Source organism: Periplaneta americana, chromosome 4 (assembly GCF_040183065.1).
Source record: "Periplaneta americana isolate PAMFEO1 chromosome 4, P.americana_PAMFEO1_priV1, whole genome shotgun sequence".
NCBI classification, from domain to species: domain Eukaryota; kingdom Metazoa; phylum Arthropoda; class Insecta; order Blattodea; family Blattidae; genus Periplaneta; species Periplaneta americana.
The window spans coordinates 175,518,762-175,545,799 of NC_091120.1; the positions used below are offsets into that span (position 1 = coordinate 175,518,762).

The 27,038-nt window shown below is 35.7% G+C and overlaps 1 protein-coding gene across 9 annotated transcripts in view; it reads left to right on the forward strand.

The window, feature by feature from the left end:
• Bap170 (Brahma associated protein 170kD) overlaps window positions 1–27,038 on the forward strand; it is a 465,097-nt gene that overhangs the window by 367,982 nt on the left and 70,077 nt on the right. For 8 of the 9 annotated variants that reach the window (XM_069824389.1, XM_069824391.1, XM_069824392.1 and 5 more), the window contains exons 6-9: window positions 1,011–2,119; window positions 4,161–4,365; window positions 14,428–14,451; window positions 26,253–26,526. In XM_069824389.1, coding sequence (XP_069680490.1) covers window positions 1,011–2,119; window positions 4,161–4,365; window positions 14,428–14,451; window positions 26,253–26,526 — 1,612 coding nt within the window. The remainder of the gene's footprint in view (window positions 1–1,010; window positions 2,120–4,160; window positions 4,366–14,427; window positions 14,452–26,252; window positions 26,527–27,038) is intronic. The other variant, XM_069824390.1, reaches the window with a different exon arrangement.

Sequence of the window (27,038 nt, forward strand, 5' to 3'; positions counted from 1 at the left end):
ATTACAGAATGTCATCCCATATTAATTTCAAAAACCTAAATTTACATAGGCACATCAACCAAACATTTTGCAGCTGTGTAAGTGTACCAGAATAATACACAGTGCTTCTCAACCTGAATGATGTGAAAAAGTCACCAGAAAATATAAAATTTATAACTAAAATGAATTCTGAAAACATTTTTATCAATTACGGTTAAACCTATTGGGTCAAAGAACTGAGTTTCAGACATTTTACTTGTTACACAATTGTTAAGCTAGATAAATTGTATACTGATAGAAAAAAATAAATTGTATGAAGTTAAACAGAACTAATGCCGAATGCTTGAGAAAGTTGATAAATTATACTGAACATACACTGTATAAGGTCACAATAGCTCTGCCAGCAGTAACACTAGCTAAAGGTAGCTCGGAAACTGACTTTATTATTGTAGAAATGTCCAAATTTGCTAAGAATAGGTTGAATATATAACAAATTATGCATTTAAAAATGGTTTTACATTCATATCATCGACTTTTAGTAGCTTTTCAATGTAGTCACATTTATGTACATATATTTCTTCACTGGTATGAAGAATAATGATTTCTGTGTTTTTGTTTTTAATCATTGACTTCGGATCGCTTTTGTCCCCATCCGTTCATCACTTGCAACATTTTCTTGTTAATACTATTTTCATAAGATGATTTAATTGAAAAAATAGAATTATATATCGTCGGCTAACTACCAAAAAGGAAATCTTACAATGGAAGCAAAAAAACTGAGTTTAAATTAACCCTGAAACTTTAGAACCACCTGTACTTTGTAAAATATGTGCGTTTCAGAATAAATGGATGCTATTTTCTTTAAATACAAGTATTTTTCTGGCCAGGGAGAGGCAAGGTTTGTCAGGTCATTCGAAGGGAGGCATGATCTGAAATAGGTTGAAAGAAACTGGTGTACACTGTGTATTCCATTTAGTACTTGAATGCCCTTTCCTGTAAGAGTTCTGAGTCACTTTTTCTTTGTTGGACAGCATCAACACGAGCGTTATTTGAAGAGATTTATGGAAATGTACGGAAGCATTCACTGCATCACTTCTGGCCAGATGCATTGGCTGACACGGACTTGTGTGAGTTGGTGGACGAAACACAATTTCCCACCAAGAAAGCCAAGGTGAAGGAAGTGATATGTGAGACTGCCGGAGGCAAAGCAGGAATGTCCGGAGTCAACTGTGCCAGTGACAGACTGCCGACAAGTAGCAGTAGGTGTAGTGACAGACCTTTGGGTAAAAGTGCTGGTGATGGGGACTTGCTCGAGAAGATGGACGTGGACATCACGCCCAGTAAAGTGGAGGAAGAGAGGGAGGGCATGGTGGACAGTGCTACAACTATGGAAGTAGATGTTACAGATCTGTTTGTAGATCCGAGTGCAACAGAAACTGTAGAAAGGACCAATACATCAGCACGTCAGGAGTCGTACGAAGAGGGAGAGGACGGACTGTTGTGTGAAGTGGATACTAAGGAGAAGACGAAGACTGAGAACAGGCTGAAAGTCACCCTGAAGATCGATCCGTCAGACACAGAGTTGTTCTGTCTGGGGAGATCATTCGGGACGCAGGATTATGTGGGACAGAGAGTGCTGCAGGTCGCCACAATATTGCGTAATCTAAGCTTTGGAGAAGAGAACGTGGGGGTGCTGGCACGCAGCGTGCCATTCCTGCGGTTCCTACTGTTGTGTGCAGGCTCTCGTTGGAACTGTCTCCACCAGCTCGGCCTGGATATGCTGGGCAATGTCGCCAGCGAGGTGCTTGTGGAGGACCCCAGTTATGACCGCCTGGCTGCCTGCATGCTGAGCACAGTGACCCGTGGCCTACACTCACCGGATCGGCTCGTCGTTTTGTCGTGCCTTGAAGTGCTCAACAAATTGAGTCAGAAGGATGAGAATGAAGACGTGATGCTGCGATGCCTCGACCAGAAAGTCTACGACCAGGTCTGCACCTTCCTCACCCTGCACGACATCATGCTGCTTATCTACACCCTCGAGTGCCTCTACTCGCTGTCGTCATTGGGTGAACGTGCCTGCAACTGTATCGTGCGGGTGCATGGTGCCATTGATACGCTTGTGTCACTTATCACAGTCGAGGTAAATGTGTACCCTTTTTATATTATTTATGAAGAAGGATAGTGAATGATTCTTAACTTATACTGGTGAGAATCTTGTCTTATTAGTTCAGGTAAATATGTATCCTTTTTGTATTTATGAGAAAAGATTATAAGTATCATTTAACTCTTTCTGCTTAGAGTCTTGTATCATTCATAAGAGTTAGGTAAACACATAGGCCTACCCTTTTTATGTATCTTTTATGGATAATCTATACTTAGCTCATTCTGGTAAGATTCTTTTTGTCACTTATAACAGATTGGAGTAAGTATGTACTCTTTTGTATGAATATATGAAGGATTGTTAGTAATATTTAACTCTTTCTGATGAGAATCTTGTCCCACTTATAACAGTTAAGGTAAATACTTATGTCTATGATTTTATATTATTTATGGAGGATTGTGAGTGATAATTAAGTCTTTCTGGTCTCGACCGGCCTCCGTGGAATGTAGTTCAGCGATGTTGGATGGCTTCTGCAGTGGCACCCAAGGCGGGCCTACTCGGGGGAGGAGTTTCGCCTCAGACCAACTGGGGCACCTTGGGGGAATTTGCCAAAGCAGGAATGGTATATGGATTCTGTTGGCTGTAGGGACCAGTCGTTACGGCAGTCATGTGGTTAGGGCGATGCACATAGGGAATCTGTGGCATGCAACTTAATCCATATCGAGGGTTAGCACAATAGATCTCAATAGATCGCAGTGCTGGGCCATCCGTGCCCCCCTCAGTTAAATTCCATTCCATTGCAAGTCTTTCTGATGGGAATCTTGTGTCGCTCATAACAGTTGAAGTAAATATGTACAATTTTATATTTATGGAGGATTCTGAGTGGTACTTAACTTTTTCTGATTAGAATCTTGTGTCACTCATGTATAACAATTATTGAGGTAAATACGAGTATGTGTCCTTTTATATTATTTATGGGGGAACGTGAGTGATACTTCCTTTTTCGGGTGAAAAACTTGTGTCACTTGTGTCATAACAATTGAGGGAAATATGTATACTTTTATATTTATATAGGATTGTGAATAATATTTAACTCTTCCTGGTGAGAATTTTGTAACATCGTGTCGTAACAATTGAGGTAAATACGAGTATTAATCTTTTTATATTATTTATGGGGGAATGTGAGTGATACTTAACTCTTCCTGGTGAGAATCTTGTATCACTCATGTCATAACAATTGAGGTAAATACGAGTATTAATCTTGTTTTATGAAAACCACTAAAAATTTTCACTCCTATAACATAGGCCTCTGGTGTTTCCCCCCCCCCCCCCCCCCCAACAGTTATAAATTCAGTATATATGCTCACTATATGTTTAATATTTCAAATTTGCATTTTTGGGCTATGGTTCTTTTTTCAAAAAATCCTTCACACCATGAAATACCAGAAGGCCTATCAGGTCTCTGATCTATTATAATCGATGGATAGGAACACTGTTTGTTCCGACTTGTGCAACAAAGTCTGAAATGAAAAAAGAACCTAAGAGCATTCGTGCTCATGAGCAATTTCTTACTTGCATGACGATAGCATTAAATGTCATTAAAAGAACACCGGTGCTCTGTTAGCACTAAGTAGAGAACGCCTGTTCTATAGGAACTACGAATGCAAGTAGAATTATAGCTATGAAGCCCACTGGGAAGTTGAGACACAGATTGAGTGATAATATTAAAATATTAGGGCTGTATTCATAGACATTTTTAGTGCGGGCTTCCGGTGGATGATCAGCGTTTTTCGTATTCATAAACCAGTGTTAGCGATAGGATATGATTTGAATTCTGTACAAGTAACCAGTGGATAGCCGGGGCTAGTTAGCACTCTTGTAGTGTGTGCTGCAAAATGTCTATGAATAGCACCCTTAGATATGATAGGAATGAGATGGTGAGACTGAGTGTTACATTTACTTCAGGATGGGGGTATATGCTAAACATAAGTGAGGCACAAACTCTTAGCAATTAAAGATGTGTCTGTGCCTTGTAAAATAGAGAAAGGAACTGAAGTGTGGATTTATATCTCTTCACTAGGCACAGAGCTATGGGCCCAAAGCTTGCATACTGATGCGTGTAGTGGAAACAGTGTCAGGAACTCAAGCAGGCTCTACAACTACTACAACCACTACAACAACTGCCATGGCTGCCGGGGCTTCCAACCCCAATCCTCCACCTGTCGTAACTGCCCCAGTACGTCCTCCAGCTGCCACTACTCCCCACAGACAGCCAACACCTCAGAGTAAGTGCAATTTTGTAGAGAGAATCACATTTTTATACCTACTTTTAAGAACTGTTCTTAAGCCATATTTTATTGATGTACTGTATTATTATTATTATTATTATTATTATTATTATTATTATTATTGTTATTGTTATTATTATTATTATTATCATCATCATCAAGCTGGTAGTATGAGATGTACTAGTGCCTAATATATTATCTCTAACTTCATTCATTCATGGTATCCTGCCCAAGGGCAGGTCTTTCACAGCAAATCCAGCATTCTCCAATCTTTCCTATTTTCTGCCTTCCTCTTAGTCTCCGCATATGATCCATATATCTTAATGTCGTCTATCATCTGATATCGTCTTCTTCCACGAACTCTTCTCCCGTTTACCATTCCTTCCAGCGCATCCTTCAGAAAGGAGAGTTTTCTCACCCAGTGATCCAGCCAACTCCTTCTCCTCTTCCTTATCACTTTCAGCATTATTCTTTCTTCACTCACTCCTTCCAACACAGCTTCGTTTCTTATTCTGTCTGTCCCTTTCACATCCTCCATCCTTCTCAAAATTCACATTTCAAGTGCTTCTACGCGCTATTCTTCACATTGTCATAAAGTCCATGTTTCTGCCACATACAATGCTACACTTCACACAAAGCACTTCACTAGTCTTTTTCTTAGTTCTTTTTCCAGAGGTCCGCAGAATATGGTCCTTTTTCTATTAAAAGCTTCCTTGGCCATTGTTATCCTGCTTTTAACTTCCTGGCAGCAGCTCATGTCACTGCTTATAGTACATCACAAGTATTTGAAGCTGGCCACTTGCTCTACTGCCTCATTTAGAATTCGAAAGTTTACCTTCTTTATTTTATTCTCATGACAATGGTCTTCTTCTTGTTTGCATTTCTCTCTACCCCATACTGCTCAGAGCTGTCATTTAGCTCCAGTAGCATATCTCTTAGTATCATCTCTTTTTCTGCTAACGACATCATATCATCAGAAAATCTTATGCACTTTATTCTCCTTTCTCTCACTATCACTCCTCCCGTGTTCTGAAAACAGTTCTTCTTTAAATCCTCCAAGTAGGTGATAAAGGGCATTCTTGACGTACTCCTCTCCCTATTTCACTTCCTTCTGACATTTCTTCTCCTATCTTGACTTTGACTCGTTTTATACCTCATAGTATAGGGATGTTAATTTTTGTTTGAATCATGCAGGTATCTCCCATTTCCTTGCATATTTCGTATAGTGTCAATTTAGGACATCCTTGACAGCACATTGTCTGTTGTTTCTTCAAATGCTTGTCATTATCACCTACATTTCTTTTTTTCTTGAGAATGTGTTTGCTGTAATATTTTATGTTCAGTCTTGCGCTGCATTAATTAAACATTCTGTCTAAATCTTCCATATATCTTTTTGTAACAGTTTGAACGATCTTTCGCATCTATTATTATTATTCATAGTCAGAGAATTGTAGTTCTCTTATGTCCGTCTGTGTTTCTGATTTCTTGCAAGTACTTAATTGAAGCTTGAGAAGGAACTTCTCTATCCACTCATAATTTACCATATTTCATTTGTTTAAGAAGCAATTGAAGATCCCAACATGTTCTTGATTTCTACATTTCTTATGCAGTACTGATGCATTAAGTTAAACTTTGTTTTGTTATTGAGACTTGAAACTTTATTTAGTGCCATGGTTATTGTAAATTTTCAATTCCTCTTCGAATCTCTGAGCAGTAATTAACTCTGCGCAAGCAGTTTCACTTATATGCTATGATACAGAACTTCCATATTAATAATAGTATCATTATCATCATCCTTGCATGTATTGGGCCCGTTATGGTCTCTTGCCAACGCTTGAACGGTCTGCCCAAGGATCTCTTGCCCACAGGATGGTAATTTAAAATTTGGCGTGGAATTCTAGAACGAGGCATTCTGATGACATGTGATCCCCAGTTTTGTCTGTATTTCTGTAGGTATTCCGTAATCGGTTCAATCTGCAGTTCTTTCATAATGTCAAAATTTCTAATGTGATCCATTCTCGTGTATCCCGCTGTACAATGCATAAATCTCATTTCTGCCGCCGTTAATCTTTGTGAATCAATATTACGAATCGTCCAAGCTTCACTACCAAAACAGAGTATAGGTCTGGCCAACGTTTTATAAATTCTGGTGTGCGTGTGTTTTGTACTAAAGTTGGTTTGAATATCTGATTAATTATTCCCATTGCTCTGTTGAATTTAATAATTTTCTCATTCAAATCTTTTTCTTCTTCATATGAAATTTGGTAACCGAGATAACTAAAATTTTTGACTTGTTCAGTGATCTTATTATTGATGCATATTTTGCTACGGACTGGTTCCTTTCCTAAAAAAAGCCATCACTTTAGATTTGTCAGTTGAAATTTCCATATTGAAACTTTCTGCCATTTGATTAAAGTTGTAAACCAAACGTTGTAAATTATCTTCTGAAGTTGCCATAAACAAAATATCATCAGCAAATAATAAAGTATCTATTTGGGACAAACGACTTATCGGTATACTTCCATGTGGTTTCAATCTCCATTCCTTAATAATGTAATTCATGTAATAAATAATAGAGGAGATAAACTACAACCCTGTCTCACTCCTTGATTTATTTGTTTCTGAATGTTTGTTTTCAATCCTAACCTGTATATGATTATCAGGGAACGGATTTATATGGACTAAAAATATATGAAATATGTAAATATATATGTAGTTATTTTTACCAAAATATGGAATTAAATATGGATTTTTACCAAAATATGGAATTAAATATGGACTTAAAATTATAAAAAAATGACTATGTACGTTAAATATTGGTACATTTTAATCAAACTAAACAAAAAATATAATGGACGTACCTTATCTTCCAATGTAGTTTCAACAAAACACAATTTTTATTGTCTGTTACCATAACAATAGGTTACAAACATTTCTTTCAAGTGCTGAAAAGTGAATCTTCTTCTATTGTCTCTGAGGATAGATTTATACTGACTAAAAGAGCGTTCGACGTCACAAGAAGTAACTGGTACATAATTCAATTTCACAATGTCTGCTGGGGATAAGTCCAAGTTAATCTTCACTGTTGATTCACCACTCATCACAGCAACAACCTTTTGTAGTTCTTCATATCCAGGGTTTTTTGAAAGTACAGTGTCCACCTTAGCTCTTACTGCATCTGCAACTTTACCTCTACCACGATTCAGTTGTTCCACAGTACTATTTATAATTTCAAAACTTTCAGATAGTGAAAGGTGCCTATTTTGGAGACTTTTGAGCGTTTTTATGATGCATGAAAATGTATGCTGAATGTGAGCTAAGTCATTCTTCACACTTATGTCACAGGTAACTGTTTTCGCAGTATCAATTGAGACTGCATCTTCAGAGTCCAATGCAAGGAGAACATTGTTAATAGAGTCTATATGTTCGGCATAATATTCAACTGCTTCTAGCCATGTACCCCATCTAGTTAAAATTGGCTTTGGTGGCAATGGAATTTCAGGGTACATTTCTTTCAACACGTTAACTCTACTGGGAGCTTTGAGAAATACTTTTTTCACTGATGAAATCAACAAATCTACTTTAGGGAAATTGTCTCTGACCACTTCTGCCACACGATGAAATGCATGCGCCACACAAGTAAAATGAGTCAATTTAGGATATACAACAGATAATGCTTGTCCAGCTTTGACCATATAAGGGGCAGCATCGCTAATAAAGAATAACACATTATCGTACATAATACCCTTTGGCCACAGGATACCCATAGCTTCGTTGAACAGTTTAACTATAGTTTTGTTATTGCACTTTTCTAGAACATCACAATGTAAAAGAATTCGTTCAGAATATTGTTCACTTAACAAACCGATAACTACATTACCAACAAGTCTACCTTCTTTGTCGGGAGTCTCATCAATGGAAACCCAAATTGAACTATCTTTAATTTCATCTCTTATCTTCTGTATTGTCTCATCGTAGATGGATGGAGCATACGTCTTCCTAAGTGTTGACTCATCCGGGATTGTATGTTGAGTATATTTTTCAAGGAATTCCCTGAAGACCTTATTCTTTAGTTTGTAGAGAGGAATATCAGCAGAGATGAGAGAACGGCACAGGTCGATGTTAAACTCAGATCTTACATTCGATGTTGTTGGTTGTGTTAAAAACAATTGTCTCTGCTTGGAATTTAGTTGTTTGTTGGCCTGATGTTTACTAGTTGTAATGTGTTGTTGCACCAGGAACTTTTGTGTAGATGATACTGCACACTGACACAAATTACAAAATAATATTTTATTGTCAGTTGATAAACCATCTTCTTTAAATTCTGAAATGTAACTTGTTAGTTTTGATTTTAAATTGACTGAATGACGTACTTTTGGCATATTTACCGTCTTTATAGTATGATTTACAAAACTGAACCTATGTGTACTCTGACTGGCATTTAACTGTTGAGCTGCACAACTGAAGTCTGTTAAAAATTTTAAATTAAATTAATACAGTTTTGTAACTTACTTTCCCATTGTTGATAGGACTGCTAATTTTCAAATAACTCTGATGTTAAAGGGATTACTGAACATGTGTTTAAATCTCTATTGTTGAAATGTATTTTTAAAAGTTAATGGAATTTTGTTTTGTTTTATTGTTAAACCTAATATAATATGGACTGTTTTATATGAAATATGGAAAATATATGGAAATTAACGAAAATATGTACTAAACTCTAAAATATGGAAAAATATGGAAAATAAAAGTAGGATTTTTCAACCCTACACATTGTGAAACATAAAGATAATGCAAAATATAAATTATATTAGCTTTATAAGTAAATATGTATTTACATATAAATCCTTTCCCTGATGATTATTATTATAAATATTGTAAATAACTGGAATGTACGTAGTATTTGCCATAAAGAAGATCAATTAGATTAATAATAGTAATAATAATAATAATAATAATAATAATAATAATAGAACATTTTTATTATTTTTATTGTTATTTAACATATCAGTGAGACATAATAATAATAATAATAATAATAATAATAATAATAATAATAATAAAAGTAGAGTTTTCAATTAGATATTGGTCATTGTTTGTACTCTGTAATTATTCTCCATCTTGTATCATTTTCTTCGCCATAAATGGTATCAAATTTCAAATTTATTGATTATATTAACCCTATAAACAACTAAATTTTCATGAAATTAATAGATGTATTATTTCTGTTAAATTAATTTTCGTTTCATATTTATACATTTGTGTGCTTTTTATACTACATGCACACCGTTTTTTGTTCATACTGTGATATTGATTGAAAATGATATTTATTATGTAAGGTGAAAGTTTTACCAGAGTGGCTTTACATAAATAGAAATATTGATTTTTATGCGTTACATTGGTCATGAAGTTTTATACTTCCACACTCTCGGGTTTGTTATGTCACACCATGCAAACTGTACATGTTATTGCATACGAAGTAAATGTTTCTTAAAATGTTGTTTGACGAATAGGAAGTGATGATGTTACATCCAATTATGATAGCTTGTTATATACATGTACGTAATTTATATAGGCGTGCTAAAATTATTTAATTGCATTTCAAGGAAATTTATTTATCGTTTTGAGTGATAAATTATATATATATTTGTTTGTTCATTTAAAGTAGCTAATTGGAAGTAAACTTTAGTTGGTGTCTTTTATTGCGAAATTGATGATTTTCAGGAATCGATTTCGTGCTTTAGCTTTAAGCAGGAGTGCCTGTATTGTGTACATGATGATAAGTATTTGTCAGTGATCTAGTCACAATCTTTCCTATTTTCTGCCTTCCTCTTAGTCTCCGCATATGATCCATATATCTTAATGTCGTCTATCTGTTATCTTCTTCTGCCTCGAACTCTTCTCCCTTTCACCATTCCTTCCAGTGCATCCTTCAGTAGGCAGTTTCTTTTCCGCCAGTGACCCAACCCATGCCTTTTTCTATCTTTCTGATCAGTTTCAGTATCATTCTTTTTCACCCACTCTTTCCAACACAGCTTCATTTCTTATTCTGTCTGTCCACATCACATGCTCCATAATCACTAAAATATAGTAATTGCATTTACAAACATTTGGTGGTAATATGCCACACTAGTAAACAAGTGTTATGTCCGTCTTCTTGGTCTCGAGGTAGCATGCTGGACTCCTTATCAAGGTGGTCCAGGTTCGATTCCCAGTCGTGAAGTCAGGGGGATTTTAATTCGGACCTCTTCATAGGGACTGGTTGTCTGTCCATTGTCCAAATGTGTGTGGTGTCTTGCAGTGGCCTCCGGATACTCTGACCAAGTAAACAGGGGGAGTTCTGCAGTGTGTGCGTGTGTTCAGTAAAGTTGTGAGTCTAGGTACAATAAGCCTCAGGCTGCGGTGCCGAAATTAGTGGGAGGGGAACAAGTGTTATCAAATACAGAAGTCAATAATTGTGCTACTCAGAAGCGAGATCGATTAACTCCGTACTTAATGAAACTGAGAAAATGAAGGCAAAATTTCACAGCTTGTAGAAAATTCAGGTTTATTGACTACAGAAATTGTATGTTGCATTGCAATGTTAAGACATTATAAAATTGAATTGTGATAATTAGAATGAGTAATATGAATTAGGAAAATTTTCTTGGAAAAATTAAACATTGGGGATGTAAATTTTTTGGAGTTAGTCTACTTACCCACTGAAATCATTTAAATTTTGTTCCTGTGTAACGTATGTTGAGTCTAATAAGTGTAAATAATGCCATTATCATGTTCATTATTAACTTCACACATAACTACTAATTGTTTACAGTAATTGTGATTCACTTCAACAGACTTATCATGTCCAGCTTCTTTGCCTTGGTGACCGGGCGGAAACTTGGGTATAGAGCATTCTGATTGATGGTATTCAATGTTGGCGGTCGACCTACTGTTTTTTTCTTAATGTCTAACTCGAAAAATGGCATATCCTCAGAAAATGTTTTCTTGTACTGGATTATGTAAGGCTTCAATCTTTCAAGTCGAATCCAATGCATATCCGTCCAGTTTACTGCTATGCCATCAAGTGTCTTCTTGCAGATAGTAACGACATCCTCCAGAGGTTTTGTGGACATAAATTCCTCACGTTTCATTTCGGTCACCACAAAAGGATTCTTGGATTTGCTGTGGCGGATGACATCATACTAATCACTTGGTGAAAATATGCTAGTAGTTTTCCTTCCTTTATTTTCGATGACACCGAAGTCTGAATCATTTGGCAAATAGCTGTGCCCAGATACCAGGAATTTTAAGTCAATTATTTCAGCTTTTATGCAAGTGGTCTGAACCAACTTTGCCATGTGCAAAACAGTCTTGATGTTACATTTTTCATTAAGAGAATTAATACACACTCACCTTCAAGATTACCTTTGTATAATTCCTCTTATCCGGCACCAAAGGGACCAGGCTAGTTCCAGATACGAGATTTGCCGGATAATTGAATAATACTGTTATAGAGAAAAAAATCTATTTCATGGTGTCAATTGTTGAAACTGTAGCCATGTGAAGCTTATTTCTCTATCACTTGCTCATAACTGAATAAACATAAAAACTGTGTGGATTTTTCTTATTAAAACACATCACACAACACAAATGATACACTAATTTTAGGTTAGAATATTTACTGGATACGAAAGTTTGTGTGAACTTCCTAATGTGGCAATACTTGACGGTCCGAACATAATTAAATAAACATAAAAACTATGTGGAGTTTCTTTATTAAAACACATCAGACAACACAAATAATACACTAATTTTAGGTTTGAATTTTCACTGAAAATGAAAGTTCTTGCAAACTTTCTAATGTGGCAAACTTTTCCACACTTAAACCTTATAACTTTTTTTTTTTTTTGGTCCAGCCAGAAGTGCCGTTATTTTGATATTGCTGGTTATTTGGGTGCTGGTTACGAGGGATTTTACTTTAATATAGAATTCAAATCATAGCAATCACACAGATCATATTAATCATTATTCATAGACTTGAACTCATTTTTAATGACTTCAATACAGAGAGACAACAAGAATTTTGTTGTATAATAATATAAAATTTCAATCACCAACAATTGTACAAGGAAACCTCAATAATGGGAAAATAAAAATAAATGAAGTTGGTCACATTATCCTCTGAAATTTAAGACAAATAATATACACTGTTCTCTGAAAATCACTAAAAAGAAATTCTGTGCTCAAGTATAGTGCTTCCATCTACAGGATTAATAACAAATTTTGGAGATAGTCACTTTGATAGCTGAAAGTAGAAACTTCTGTGAGCTTGTAGACATAATTAGCAGCAAAAAAAAAAAAGAATTGGAGTTAATCAGTTTAGCTTCTGAAAGGCACAATTATAAAAAGAAAAAAAAAAGTAATAAATGTACAGTGTACTCCCAATTATTCAGGCTAATGACCAGGACAATGAGAACTAATGTAATGTGTGTGACCACACCCAGAGACGCCACTGCCCCTCACTACTGGCATGAGGGCACCGAAGTTGCATATAAAATTAGCTTTGTCATGAGGCCTCTCTCGGTTATATCTCAGCATCGAGAGCAGCTGTCGACTTGTACTACCACTCATTTCACTTGTAATTGCAAGTTCTGCAATATTAAAGTGATAAGAGATACGTACGATGAACTTTGAATGAGCCATAGTGAAAATTTTGTTGTGAACTGGAATTAATTTCGGAATGTTGCTTCATATGAAGAGAAAATACATTGCATGCCCTTCATTAATTGCTTACTTCTCTTATCATAGAACCATACTTTCCATTTCTAAACCGAAACAAAAATAAAACTTACAAACCAACACAACTGTAGTTTCATTCCCGAAACTGCATAATATACCTATTTTGTGTACCAATGTATTCCTGATAAGATGCAGTTTTTTTGGTACTAGTAGAGGAAAGTAGAAATTCTTTTCCCAGTCGCAGATTCTTGCTTTCTTCAGAATCCAAGCGAGAGCCATTCGTGTTTCACTGGTTAGACTGTAATGCTTTTGATGTTACACTGAACTTGATCTTGAAATTTTCTGTTTCAAAGTTATGATAATTTTTTTTTAGCATGGCTAAGGATGTCTCTATAGGCCAGCATTGTGACTGAGAGTGCGGCGTATTTTTCTTTGCATTCTAAGAATGTGATAAATTTACGACATATGATTAAATACTAAATAAAATAATAATAATGGGACGAAAACATACATTATATACTAAAGTTATGTGATCAATCATCTATAATTCACGGAGATTATCATGTCAGTGTGGGAAAGAGCGAAGTTGTGAGCTAATTGTGATGTCTCACACATCATGTATGAAACTTGTTAGATCTGTAATTTAACCACAAACTGGTGACAACAAACCCATAGCAATGACCTGCTTCTGATATGGCTCCACCATTGGTTGCATTGTAGCTATTGTTTGTTCCAGAGTATTATTTATTGCTTGAGTTACTCATTCTCATTATTATTATTATTATTATTATTATTATTATTATTATTATTATTATTATTATTATTATTATTATACTGTTATTGCTATTATTGTTTGTTTGTTTATTTGCCCCCATCTTTTATAAAAATATTTTATAAATAATTGCATAGTGTTCTAGATGTACTGTCTCTTTTCTTCTTAACCATTATAACAGTTACAAAAGAGGACCTGCAAAACAAAATCCATTAGGTCCACTTCCTAACGTAACTGAGTTTGAAACAGATTCAGTCTCTTGAAAGGCTTCTACCTCGACTACAAACTCCATTTGAAGGGAAATAATTGAGTTAGAAGGGAACAGAATTTTTAACCTGAAGTAGGGCCTTCCAAGAGTATGAATCCATTTGAAATTCCATTACATTTGTAGGTGGACTTAGCGATTTTGTTTCAGAGCTCCTCAAATATTTATGTTTAAGTACTTATGTTTTAAAAAAAGAAAATGGTTTATAATTTTCAGTATTGAAGTCGAAAAATATGTTTATACACTTATAAAACTTCAAACTTTTATGTTTATTAATTCAAGGCGTACCTTTCGATTTCAGCTCTACATGCAGCTTTCTTACAAGGTAAAAAAAAAACATATCAACTATTAATTGGTCTCTTGTGGTTTGTTTATCCCTTTCGTATGTTGTTCGCCGAATTGTAAAGCACACTAGTGTTTGCTATCACCTTCCAGTCGTAATTGTACAGAGCACATTGTTTTCTGGGAGTTGGGGTGTGGCCACTGAGTGAGTTTCGAATTGTGATTACAAGCTGCAACTTTTAATAATCCTCTAATTAAACTATTTAAACAGTGTAGGCTACCTGACTGTTCATGAACGCTAAGTGCTGAATTATGATGTATATATTCCATTTTGTTTCACTTTTGTGTGAAAGCACGTATGCATTAATGCAATATGCACCTTCACATGTCACTTGTGATTTCTTCATTTTCACTTTAATAATGCTAATTTTGCAGATTTATGGCCTTAATATGGCAACAAATGTTTATTCATATTTATTTGTTTAATATTAATATTGCTATCATTTGGTATGTTATTAATATATTGACGTCATGAATACAATTCCACTTGTCACTTATTCATGTTGTTAGAATAATTTTTATTTAAAAAAAAAGAAACAGTTGTCTTGCGAAATTGATGATCTATGAATGTACATGTTATCTTGTCAAGAATTCTTATGACTGGGGAGCAGATGTTGGTGACCTAAAAATAGGCGAAAAATGACTACCGTAATAAAATGTCCTTACATTTACATACAAATACCTAAAATTAAAAGATGACCTTAAAAGTTAATAAAAATAAAAGAATAGATAGTTTTTAAAGAAAATCAGAATTACTTTCTTGTTTCTGTTTTTCTTCTATTATAAAAATAATTCTCAATTAATATAAATTCACAAACAAAATAGGAATGAATAATTAAAAACAAAATGGTAATTTTTATTTCATCAATTGGAAAATGGCCTATCAAAAGATTTAAGTAATGGAAACATTAATATGGTATTATATAATGTGTGGCAGTAATATATGTAACTGCATTTAAACAATAGGCAACTTATATTCAGAAGGAAATAATTATTGATATCGTCAATGAAGTTATACTCGTATTTTCATCCCACTGCAAACAGTGCCACTCTGCAGTTTAAGATAGTCCTAAAGCAGGATTTTTTTTTAATATACCAGTACTGACCAGAATTAAACATTTTTAAAACCATTGCCTTTTTTCACTGTCCTCTCCCTCCCACCCAAATTACCTTCTTCCCCACCTTTGACATAAAGGAAATTTTAAAGAACTACCACAGCTGAGTTTTTATGCACTTGTACACCAGGAGATGATAGTAGTTGGGTGCATTTTCAAGATAAAATCTACAGTCTTTGTCGACTTATTTGATCACTATGACAACCGACTGAAGGTCAGTTTTCTTAGCAATGTAAAATATCAATCAGTGGAAAAGCAGCAACTATGATAAAAACCGTACTTCTTAATGACTGTCACTGTAGCCGAGGTGTCGCACTAACCATGGTTGCTATAACCGAGTTCAACTGTAAGAAACCAAATTTAAATAATTTTAAAGTCGGTAAGCAGGCATTCTTTAAAGAAACAATTGTTTGGATTACAATTACTGGAGTATCTTTAAGATATATGTAAAAGTGCTGGAAAATAATGAATGCCATAAAATACAGTAAGAATTGGAGAAAATTATTTTTAATGACCCCATAAATGAAAAAGTTGATCTAGTGGACAAAAAAATGCAACATAAAAATTGTTAATTTTGTTTTGTTATATCTTGAAACTAATTACTACATTAATGGACATTGTTTAATAGTTAAAAGAAAAAGAATGATATTTCATCAACATCTGCATCCTACTTGTGACTTTTTTTATTGTAATTATCTTCATGCTGTTATGTAAATCACAAGTGATTGCTTATAATCAGTTGTTAAACATGAAAACTTCATTTTCAGATTTGCATAAAACACTGCATTTTGTTATGAAGTAACATTTTCCTAACAGTTTAAATTATTAATAAATCACCATTACAGTTAAGGTGGCGGCACATTTGCCTGCTGATCTGGAACTGCGCTTGGGCATGGGTTCAGTTCCTGCTTAGACTGATTACATGGTTGGGTTTTTTTCGTAGGTTTTCCCAAATAGTAAGGCAAATATCAGGCAATCATATAGCAAATGCTCGGCCTCATCTTTCTCCATCATCAAATCAATTGACTCTAAATAACTTAGTAGTTGATACAGCGTCATTAAATAACTGATAAAAATTATTAATAAAGAGTTATATGCTGTTTATAACACCGATTTAATAAAAGAAACTTCACAAAAATAAAAGCCAAAATTGTTGCAGCTGTTATGTTTCAGTAACTTCGAAGTAGTTCTGAATTCTGACAATGATTTTTCTGGGATCTGCTGCATGACTATCAGTACTACTACGTAGGTCATATTTGCTCTTTCTTCAGTTCTCTTTTTCTTGATTTTCCTTTGAATTGAATTGAAGTAGTTGGAACTGCAGTGTAGTTTGGTATTTGACCTATGTAACGAGAAATTTCTAGTTCAGTCCTCAACGATTCTGTATAACTGAACAACCTGAAGTTCTGAGTGGTCCAGTCAGCAATTGACTGCACATGTGCTATCGGTGGGCAGGTTAATATGTGCTGGCATTGCAAGTTGCTCATTCTTATTAATATAACGCAACAGGAACTGATTTCATAGCAAATTATTAAATGTAAGCTTTTTAAGAAGTATGTACTTCGGATCAAAACTAAGCACCATTTGATGTAGTTCCATTTGAGAAATGGTTGGGGTTTACATCTCCATCTTGCATATTGTTTAGAACCAACTAACAAAATCTGTCCCACTGTTCAGGATCACAAATTTAGTTCCTGCACCATAATTAATTTTATGCTCGACCATGCCGAAATGTAGTAATTATACACCTGTTAGTAGCCCTTTAATGCACCTCATTAAAGTACACCTATTCATTATAATTCAGTTGTTCAGCCAATGAGAAATCACCATTGTACCATTATAAAACCGCAAATATCGATTATTCTCGGATATGCAATCGAAAGACAATTAGGGAAAAGTCATGGAGGCTGGAAATCCAATACTGTCGCAGAAGGTTATGTTCTGTTAGTATAATAATTAGCGTTAATTGTAAATAATATTCCAATAAATTCAATTTGTCATCTCGTTTTTCAATCTAAATCAGTTTCCAGGTTATACTGTATCAAGACTAATGTTCATCTTATTCTCTACGTTATATCAAGGTCAATGACATTCGGTCTCGGGAAAAATCAATACTTTCGCGTCTGCGCACATCTCACAATTCAGATCAATTCGCTACTCACTTACATAACCATAACATGAATACTTTTGAATAATTTCAAGTTAGAAATATGGTCGAGCATAAAAAGTCGTATGAAACTTGCCTATAATGGTAATTAAGACGCTCGTATGAAAATTATGAAACCCGCTTGCGCTCGTTTCATAAACGAACACACTTGTGTCTTAATTAGTACCATTATAAGCTCGTTGCATAATGTACTATTATATGGTTTTGATTTTATTACTTTGTAATATTTTGCACAAAACAAACAAAACGCCGCTTGTTGTGTGTGAGACGTTCCAAAGCAACTTGGTAGGGAAATTTTTCATTTGAAAGCCAATACCATCCAATGTCTCCTCAGTTGATACCCCTTTGCTCATGTTTAGAATTTTTGTCTTTAATACTTTCTGTCTCCCACAATTCCTTCACCCAAGTTATATAGCTTAGAACGATATAGAACACTTGTTACCGAGGGAATTCTAAACTATTTCTGAACTTCACATGCCAGTTCCATTAACAGGCACGAATTGTATATCGAAACTTTTTGTGAAATGGAGTACTTAAACTGAGACATTTTGCTTTGTTCAAAATTCATATACGCACAAATAAAAGCTAGAAACACGTCTTGGCCATAACAAAGCATGCATTCGTCTGAATAGCTGCTGGCTTACGTGTGCATGATTCAGCCTTGTCCTGGCTTGCCTGCCAATAGCATACAGAATGTAAGTGAAATAGCCTTGCAGATTTCCAGAGCGAATAGCTCATGTTGTATATAACAAAAACCTATAATATCATGTTGGTGGAAAGTTCATCCCAAAATCCATAGCGCTACAACCCTGAAGGGCCAAGACCGACCAGCCGGCTGCTGGCCTCACATTCACATGCGGAAGCAGAGATGGACGATTATCCAACCAGTATGGAGGTATTGTGTGGTTAGTGTGATGATCCCCCAGTCGTTATAGCTGGTTTACGAAACCGGATTTTCACTACCTATCGTAGCTCCCCAAGTACATTACGATGCTGGATGGACACTGGTCCCATACACTGGCCGAAATTTCATGAGAAAATTTCTTCCCCCACTCGAACCAGCACGCATTCCGTAACGCGAGTCCTAGGCAGGATGCCTTAGACCACGATACCACGGCGCAGGACAATGGAAAGTTCATAGTTTTTCCCAAATATTTAACAATCTCTTATTCAGTAACTATTGCGAGTAGGATCGTGATTTTTATCCATATCGATAGCAAATCTAATAAAGAATAATTTATCTCTCTGGCGTATCTCAATAGCGTGGATGGTTTTCGTGTAAATTTAATTAAAAAAACTGTAAATTCAAGCCATTGCACGATGTGAGCAAGTGACAATGTCTTAGCAGAGAGCAGCTCACCTACCGAGACACACCGAGTTTGTTGACCTCTTACATCTGTATCACGAATAGAGTGTATTAACAACGATGTTATCGGACTGCTGAAAGTTCAAACTTAATTTTCTAATTAACCGTGCAGTTAATCACAAAACGTTATATAGGTGTTCTATTCATTTACGTGTACCCTATTGTCCCTTTTAAATCTGCAAGGTTATTTCATTTCCACCTTGTATGGTAGTCGATTGTCGACTGGATCACTCACTATATTCAAATCCTCACTTAGTTATCTAGAAAAGAAAGCCTACTTCGTTGGATCCCTTATTTAAGATAGCTTGTTAGTTGGATCTGTTATTGAGAAAGTATCATGCTAGTTCATGGAGGTTATGTCCACTACTGTAATGTAGTGTACCTACTGTGTATTATGTATGTTGCGTATTTCTAGGACTGAGTCCAACTCAGTCCTCATATTAAGTGAGTATTGACAGTTTTTCCATAAAAGGCAAAGAGTTTGGCGAACTTTATGTCTTTGTAGTTTCTGCTTCCTCACTATCCTCACCTGTATATTGATCGTCACGTGGTGGGTAACTTAGTAGTTATAGAATAGTTATTAAAAATAGATCAGATTAGATATAAATTACTATTGGAGATGAGAAGTTCCAGAGCCTCATTCACGTGAGGCTCATGATTTCTTGTACATCCCTAAATAAGTAATTCTGTTATCACAATTCCATTCCTTGGGTAATCTGTGGGATGGCAGCACGTGGAGGCCCAGGACAACGAGCCGACTGTTGGCCTCACGTCACATGTCTCAGCAGAGGTGAACAATCATCTAACCAGTTTGGAAGTAACATGTGGTCAGCACAATGTACCCCCACCGCCCAGCCATTGTTGCTGGTTTTTGAAACTAGATTTCACTAACTAGAATAGCTCCGCAAATTCATTACGATACTGGATGGCCACCAGTCCCATAGACTAACGAAATTTCATGAGAATTTCTTCCCCCATGGGAACTCGAACCAGCACTCATTTTGTAATCCAAGTTCAAGTGTGATACCTTAGACCAATGACACTACACCGCAGGATCCATTCCTTGGGTAAGTTTCAGAATTTTCGTATCAATATTAGGATCTTCTACTGCGTGTTCAGTTCGAAGTGTGTCATGGCTCGCTGTATGTCGTCATGTGGCTAGCCGATGAGCCTAGAGAATTCAATCTTCCTACATTTCCGCAGAGGCGTATTACCTATGCGCCAGAGAAGTTGCCTAGCAAGTACGGCGTTCATTCAGAAGAGTACTTACCGATATGTACCGTAACGCTGGTAGTGGCAGGAATGTGAACTGTTTGGAAACACGTACTGAGGTGAGTTTTTTTCTTACTGTCGGTATATGGGGAGACGGTTAAGACGATTACTTACGTACAGTAATTGTTTACATTAACTTCGACAGTCAACATGGACACGGAGCATTTGATTTGTGTTGTGGAATGTTACCATACGCAACCGATGATAACAAATACAAGTACGACTTGCCCACGCAAAACACAGTTCGAAAGAGGTTATGGTAGCACACAGACCGTATAGACCGCCATCTGTTGCTACGACGTTCAAGTTATACTGTACACGTTCTCCAGTTCCGATTGAACACCTTGATTAATAGGCAACTTCTCTTACATAAAAGCTGAAACTTGCTTCAAATTGCTGACTCACCAAAGTGACGTCATGACACACTTTGAAATGAACACCCAGTACTTCTCCAGAAGGTTCGATCCATCCTTTCTTTTAAAGACCTCCTTTCATAAAAAAAATATCTCACAGCCTCTTCTCTAAATGAGATCATCAGTACAGGAATTCCTAGAGAAATAGACATATTGTAAAATGTTCAATATTGCCACCATCTGTCCAGAATGGTTTGGTCAGGTATAAGATCCGTGAATGAACTGCAGATGTTTGTCTAAAATTGACTTGGTACATACATAGCCCTTACAGTCTGTTCAGTTTCCTCATGTGCAGTTGAGTGACTTTTTTGAACGCCCACGTAACAGATTTACGATTTCCTACACAAACAACTCTGACGACCCTCCATTCACATGCTGCACAGTTGCCACATTCCTACAGACCCGCTCCTTCTTAGTGACTGCTACTTCACTTTATTCATAGATATGGCAACTCTCCCTCTGCCTGGGGATGAAGGGAAGGTGTCGTTTTCCTAAATGAGGGCTTTAATTGCTTATTATCAGACGAAAACAAGATTCTGTAGCTGTAAGCTTAAAGAAAGACATTTATTTATGACAGCCAATTAGTAGGGGATGGTAGAGGGTCAGTCTGCAAATATCTTCTGTGAAACTGCACTCTAGGAAATTGAACGAACTATACCTGCTTCTTAAATAATATGTGACCAATGAGGCGTGGACTATATAGTAAAGTCACAGTTTAGTATATACAGTTGCGAAGCTTGGGATGATTTTTTGCAAATCTCGCGATAGTTGCTAGCCACTTGGAGCGCTTGGACTGTGCTATATTAAATCACAATATGAATTCCTTTTTATTAAACTTCAAAATAGCTTCCAAATGTTGATGCGAAAAGATTATGTTAACATGTAAAATGCTCTTCACATTACAATAACACAGTTTTGTAATTATTTCTGCAACATAGGCTATTATGCAACAAGAAGTAAAGGGAACTTATGGACACATTGCACTAAATAAAACTTAGCTATGATACGCATAAAGTTATAATATAATAATTCACTGAGCTCCATACACTGAAATAGAAAACCCGAACATATATTACGGCCTAACCTTATGTATTTTGTATTTCAATAGTGGAAGGAAGGTGTTAATTTTTCAAAAGAACACGATATCAAAAGTACAATACATTTTATCGTCTGCTAGGGAAAGAATCTGTGATGAGGTGATAGTAGCGATCCTGGTGGCTAGCAACTATCTATGGATGCATATTTCAACTGTCTATGTTTGCATATTTAGTAAGTATTGATCTTCGCAACTGTATATACTAAACTGTGGTAAAGTGTAAGTAATTCCAATGCTCTTTGAAGCATTTCGATTTTTTTTTTGTGTTGTGTTTTCGGGCTTCACTTCAAAATTAGTACAATTATAACTTACCGAGTATTGAAGCTCTAAAACCAGTATTGGCATTGAGTGTCAAATATCGAGAAATTGTGATATTAATCAACCTCTACTATAAACAGTAATAACAACACGACAAATGAACTGAATTGTGAAGTGAGTAAAACATAATACAAAGAGAAGGTGTATACCAACTTCATGACATCAATTTTTAATTTTACAGTATTTGCAGCAGTAGAAATAATCTGTACGAAACTGCTTGGTAATTGTTTCATGATTGAAGATGTGGTGGAGGATTATGATTTCTGGTATAGAAGGAAATTTGGTTAGGAAACATTGAAGTAATGCAAGTTGTATTGTACTGAGTGCAAAGTGTATTGAATTTTCTCTTGCTGCTTATTGTGTGTCAATTGTGTTTACAATGTGTGCCTCATATTGTAGGCATGCTTCTTTTTTTTCATCTTGCTAATTCGGGATTTTCGTGTTATTGGGAGCTGGGTACTTCTTTGATACAGCATACATTGAAATAACAGATCTTTACAACTTTCAGGAACTAGTAGTTGGGTAAACACTTGGGTTAAAGTGTTTGTTGTTGTTGTTTAAACCATATGAATATGAGACCAGCAACAAAAACAACCACACAAACAAGTTAACAAAATAAAGATTGTTTACAAAAGTGAAAAAAGCTAATTGAGAAGATTTATTGAAGATAAAGAATATGATAATATTGATACTAGAGTTCACGTATTAAGAATATCAAGAAAGATACCGGTAGCAGTTCTATTGAGGATGGAAACAGGTCTTGAACATCTTTGCAGGTTAAACTGCCTTTATACAAATAATACGAAAAGAAACAAACTTATTATTAGATAAGAATGGAAACTCTGCAAAAAATATGAGAGTCTGAATTACAGCACTACAACTGGAATCACTACAAATAATGGAAGTGGGATGATGATGATGATAATAATAATAATAATAATAATAATAATAATAATTTGAGCTGTTGATTGACTAAATGTTTTGATTGACTAACTGGCTATCTAATTGATTAATCGACTGGTCACCATTGTTGTTTAATATATATTTGGATACTGTTTTGACTACATGGCGAAGAAAATGCAGAAATATGGGAATACCTGTAGAAGATGATAAAATGCTGTTTACACTCCTCTGTGCTGATGATCAGGTGGTAATTGCCTAAGAGGAGGAAGATATAGAATACATGATGAGAAAATTACACGAGGAATACACAAAATGGGGTTTGACAATAAACTGGGATAAAACTGAATATTTGTGTATAGGGGGTATAAGTAAAAATCTGAATTTGAGTAATAATATAACAATAAAATCATGTAATGAATTCACATATTTAGGAGCAAAATTTGATAATACAGGAAGATATGAAAATATGATAAATTCAAGAATAAATAACGCCAGGAAAGTTACAGGAACACTAAATTCTATTCTATGGCAGAAGAACATTAGAACATTAGAACAAAAACAAAAATGATGATATATGAATCCATAGTTAAAAGCACATTACTCTATGGATGTGAAGTTTGGCAGATACCTGTGCGTATGAAAAATAAGGTTCTATCTACTGAAATGGATTTCCTGAGAAGATCAGCCATGAAGTCAAGACTAGATAGGGTTAAGAACGAGGATATTAGAAGACTTGTGCATAAAGAGAAAACAGTCATCGAAGAACTACAAAGAAGACAGTTAATTTGGTACGGACATGTTCAGCGGATGGAAAACGAAAGACTGCCGAAAACTATCTTGAAATGGGTTCCAAATGGGAGAAGAAGAAGAGAGCAACCACGAGATACATGGATTAAGGGAGTTAAAAACGCTATGTCACAGAGAGAGTTACAAGACGGTGATTGGGAGGACAGAAGAAGATGGCAACTAGGATCCGGAAGGCGACCCTTCTCGCTGTGAAGCCGGACATACATACATACATACATACATACATATATATATATATATATATATATATATATATATATATATAAACAGTGTATAAAGAGGAACACACGACTTTACAAATATTTTAAATTTATTGATGTATACTGCAAATAATTATTAAAAAGCAATTGACACTAATGATGTATACAAAGTGTTTGAAAAACAAAAGTTTCCAGTTGACATTTATTTATAGTCACAACTCTTTGCTCCAGGACTTTAAACAGTCTATACGTTAACATGTTCAGAATGAAGGGCCACTTTTCGGTAACTAATGACATTTACAGTGTCACCAAGGACTTGCTCACAGAAAAATGAAGAAATGGAATGCAAAGCAAATTTTTTACTCTAGCTGCGAGATGTGGAAGCTGGACAAAATGTGTTTTCCACCATTGCACTGAAATATGTGTGCCTCACTAGATGATATAACTAACAGATTTTGTGCCACCAGACTTCACAAAGCAGTTATGTTTCTTTCACTGGACTGTAATTTTTAATTGGTTGGATTAATTGATTAAAAGTCATTTAATCGGTTAATCAGATTTTAAAATTAATCTGCTCGATTAATCAAATAAATCGACAGCTCTAATAATAATAATAATATTGATTGAATTTGATGGTAACAGCCATTTCATAACTGGGATTATAACAAAGCTACTGTATGCAGGTGTGCAAATGTTCCGTACAAGCAAAAATAATAATATTCTTCAGAATTAAAAAAAAAAAAGGGCAGTAATACCCAAGACATGTAATATCACACGAAAATTCCATAATGTAATAGATCCAACGTGAAACACTTACTAGCCATAGTTTGATTTCGTATCTGTTATATTCATCTACTTCCTGAGACTCTGGTATGTAAATTTGACTCCAAATGTCTTGACCATCCAGCAGATACTGCCGAGTGTCACAACAGGGTGTCATCACAATCTCGAACATGTCACAGAGAAGCAGTAAACTGGTTGGTTATCTCTACTTATTGTCACCAAAGTTCATATAACTTTCTTTCCCTCCTTATATGGAGGAATTCTTCATAGAAGAACTACGCGAATAGCTTCTGCTACCCTCTACCGAAGGCTACAGAGAACTACTACAAGAATTAAACAAGAAGAAACAAGAGATATGGCCGGATTTCTTCTCCACAGATGCTATGATCTACAGGGATTGGACGCAAGCCAGATACGACTTACGACACGCAGTAACTAGATTCGCGGTACATGGATTCCACCATCGGATATGCCAGACAGAGAAGTACCACGATCTGGAAGACAGGTGCAAGTGCAAACTATGTGGATTGAACTGTGACCGATATCATCTATTTTAGTGCAAAAAAAGAAACAGCTCACTAACAAACTTCTGCAAAAACTGAATAAAAGAAACATGCACATTGTGCGATATTCCTTCTATTATTATTATTATTATTATAATATGAGGGAGAGACCCAAAGGGCAGTACTGCAGCCTGAGGCTTATTGTGCCTTACCACTCCTTTTTGTGGGAACAGTTGGTGGAGTCTGAATGATTGTACTGGCAGGGACTACTGTTATCCTATTAGAGTATGGCGTCGTCATTTCCTTTTATACACATTTCATCTGAAAACTACAATCTATCGATTGATGCAGTAACGATACTGACAAGGAATATATTAAATATAATACAGACTATGGAAATAAGAAGAGCAAAAAGTTGCATAAGACTGTACTGAACAAAAGGCTAAAATTAAGGACAGATCTGTTTTATATATCATTAATGATGTATTACAAGAGTATTACAGCAATTGGTTGGAACACATAAACAGACCGCGAGATGAAAAATTGCCAGAAGTAGCAATTCATTGTATTCCAACAGGAATAAGAGATGTAGGAAGACCAAAAAGAAAAACAGACAGAGAAATGCCATGTAAAGATTCAATCTGAAGCTGAAACAAGTGGTGCATCTATTCGTGAAGTGAACAAGAAGATATTTAAATTTCCTCTGAAAACCTGTTCTTTCTTATAATATAACTTCAAACAAAGATTAGCACAGTATTACTGAATTCAGTCTTGAAGTTGGGTTGTAGCTACAGAAATTGCCTTGCATTGTGAAGTGACAATTACAATGTCTGATCTACAGGAATGGTGATCGGTGCGCCGCAGCCAGCAGTGGCCACGCCAGTCGCAATGACGATGGGGCAGACACCTCAGCAATACCAGCAGCAGCAGCATGCCCACCAGCAGGCAGCTCAGGAGAACGAACAGTTTGCTCTGGCATGGCTGCGTGCCACTTACGAACCAGCCAGTGGCTGCCGCATAGAGCAGGCAGAACTGTACAAGCAATACCTTACAGCATGTGCCAAGATCGGACGACGAGGTGTCATCGCTCCCCTTCACTTTCCTCGCTGTGTCAGGTGAGTCACTGGCTTCCAAGATTTAGTTCCTTGAATTAGAAATTAAAAGGTTGGGTCAGTAATTTTATTGAATTTTAATAAGTTGCCAAAATTAAAGCAAGATGACTTGGATTGACCATCTTGCAGACATTTAGACAGAGCTCGACTGAAGCATAGTGACGATCTATACCCAAGCCATTCGAACCTTGCACTTGACAGTTGTTATTTATGTTGGTAACCCTTCCCTTGAAAAAATTAAGAAATACTGCATGGTAGCTTTCTGAACCAATCAGAATGTAGCATTTTCTATCAAACGCCGCTATGTGGAGTACTGCTGAGTTGTTAGTTTGCTACATGCTGTGTTATATGGTGTTATAACCGCTTGAATAATTTGTAATGTTATAAACCTATAATGTTCTGTAAGGTTGTGAAACTTGGACTTTCACTTTGAGAGAGGAACAGAGGTTAATGGTGTTCGAGAATAAGGTGCTTAGGAAAATGTTTGGGGCTAAGAAGGATTAAGTTACAGGAGA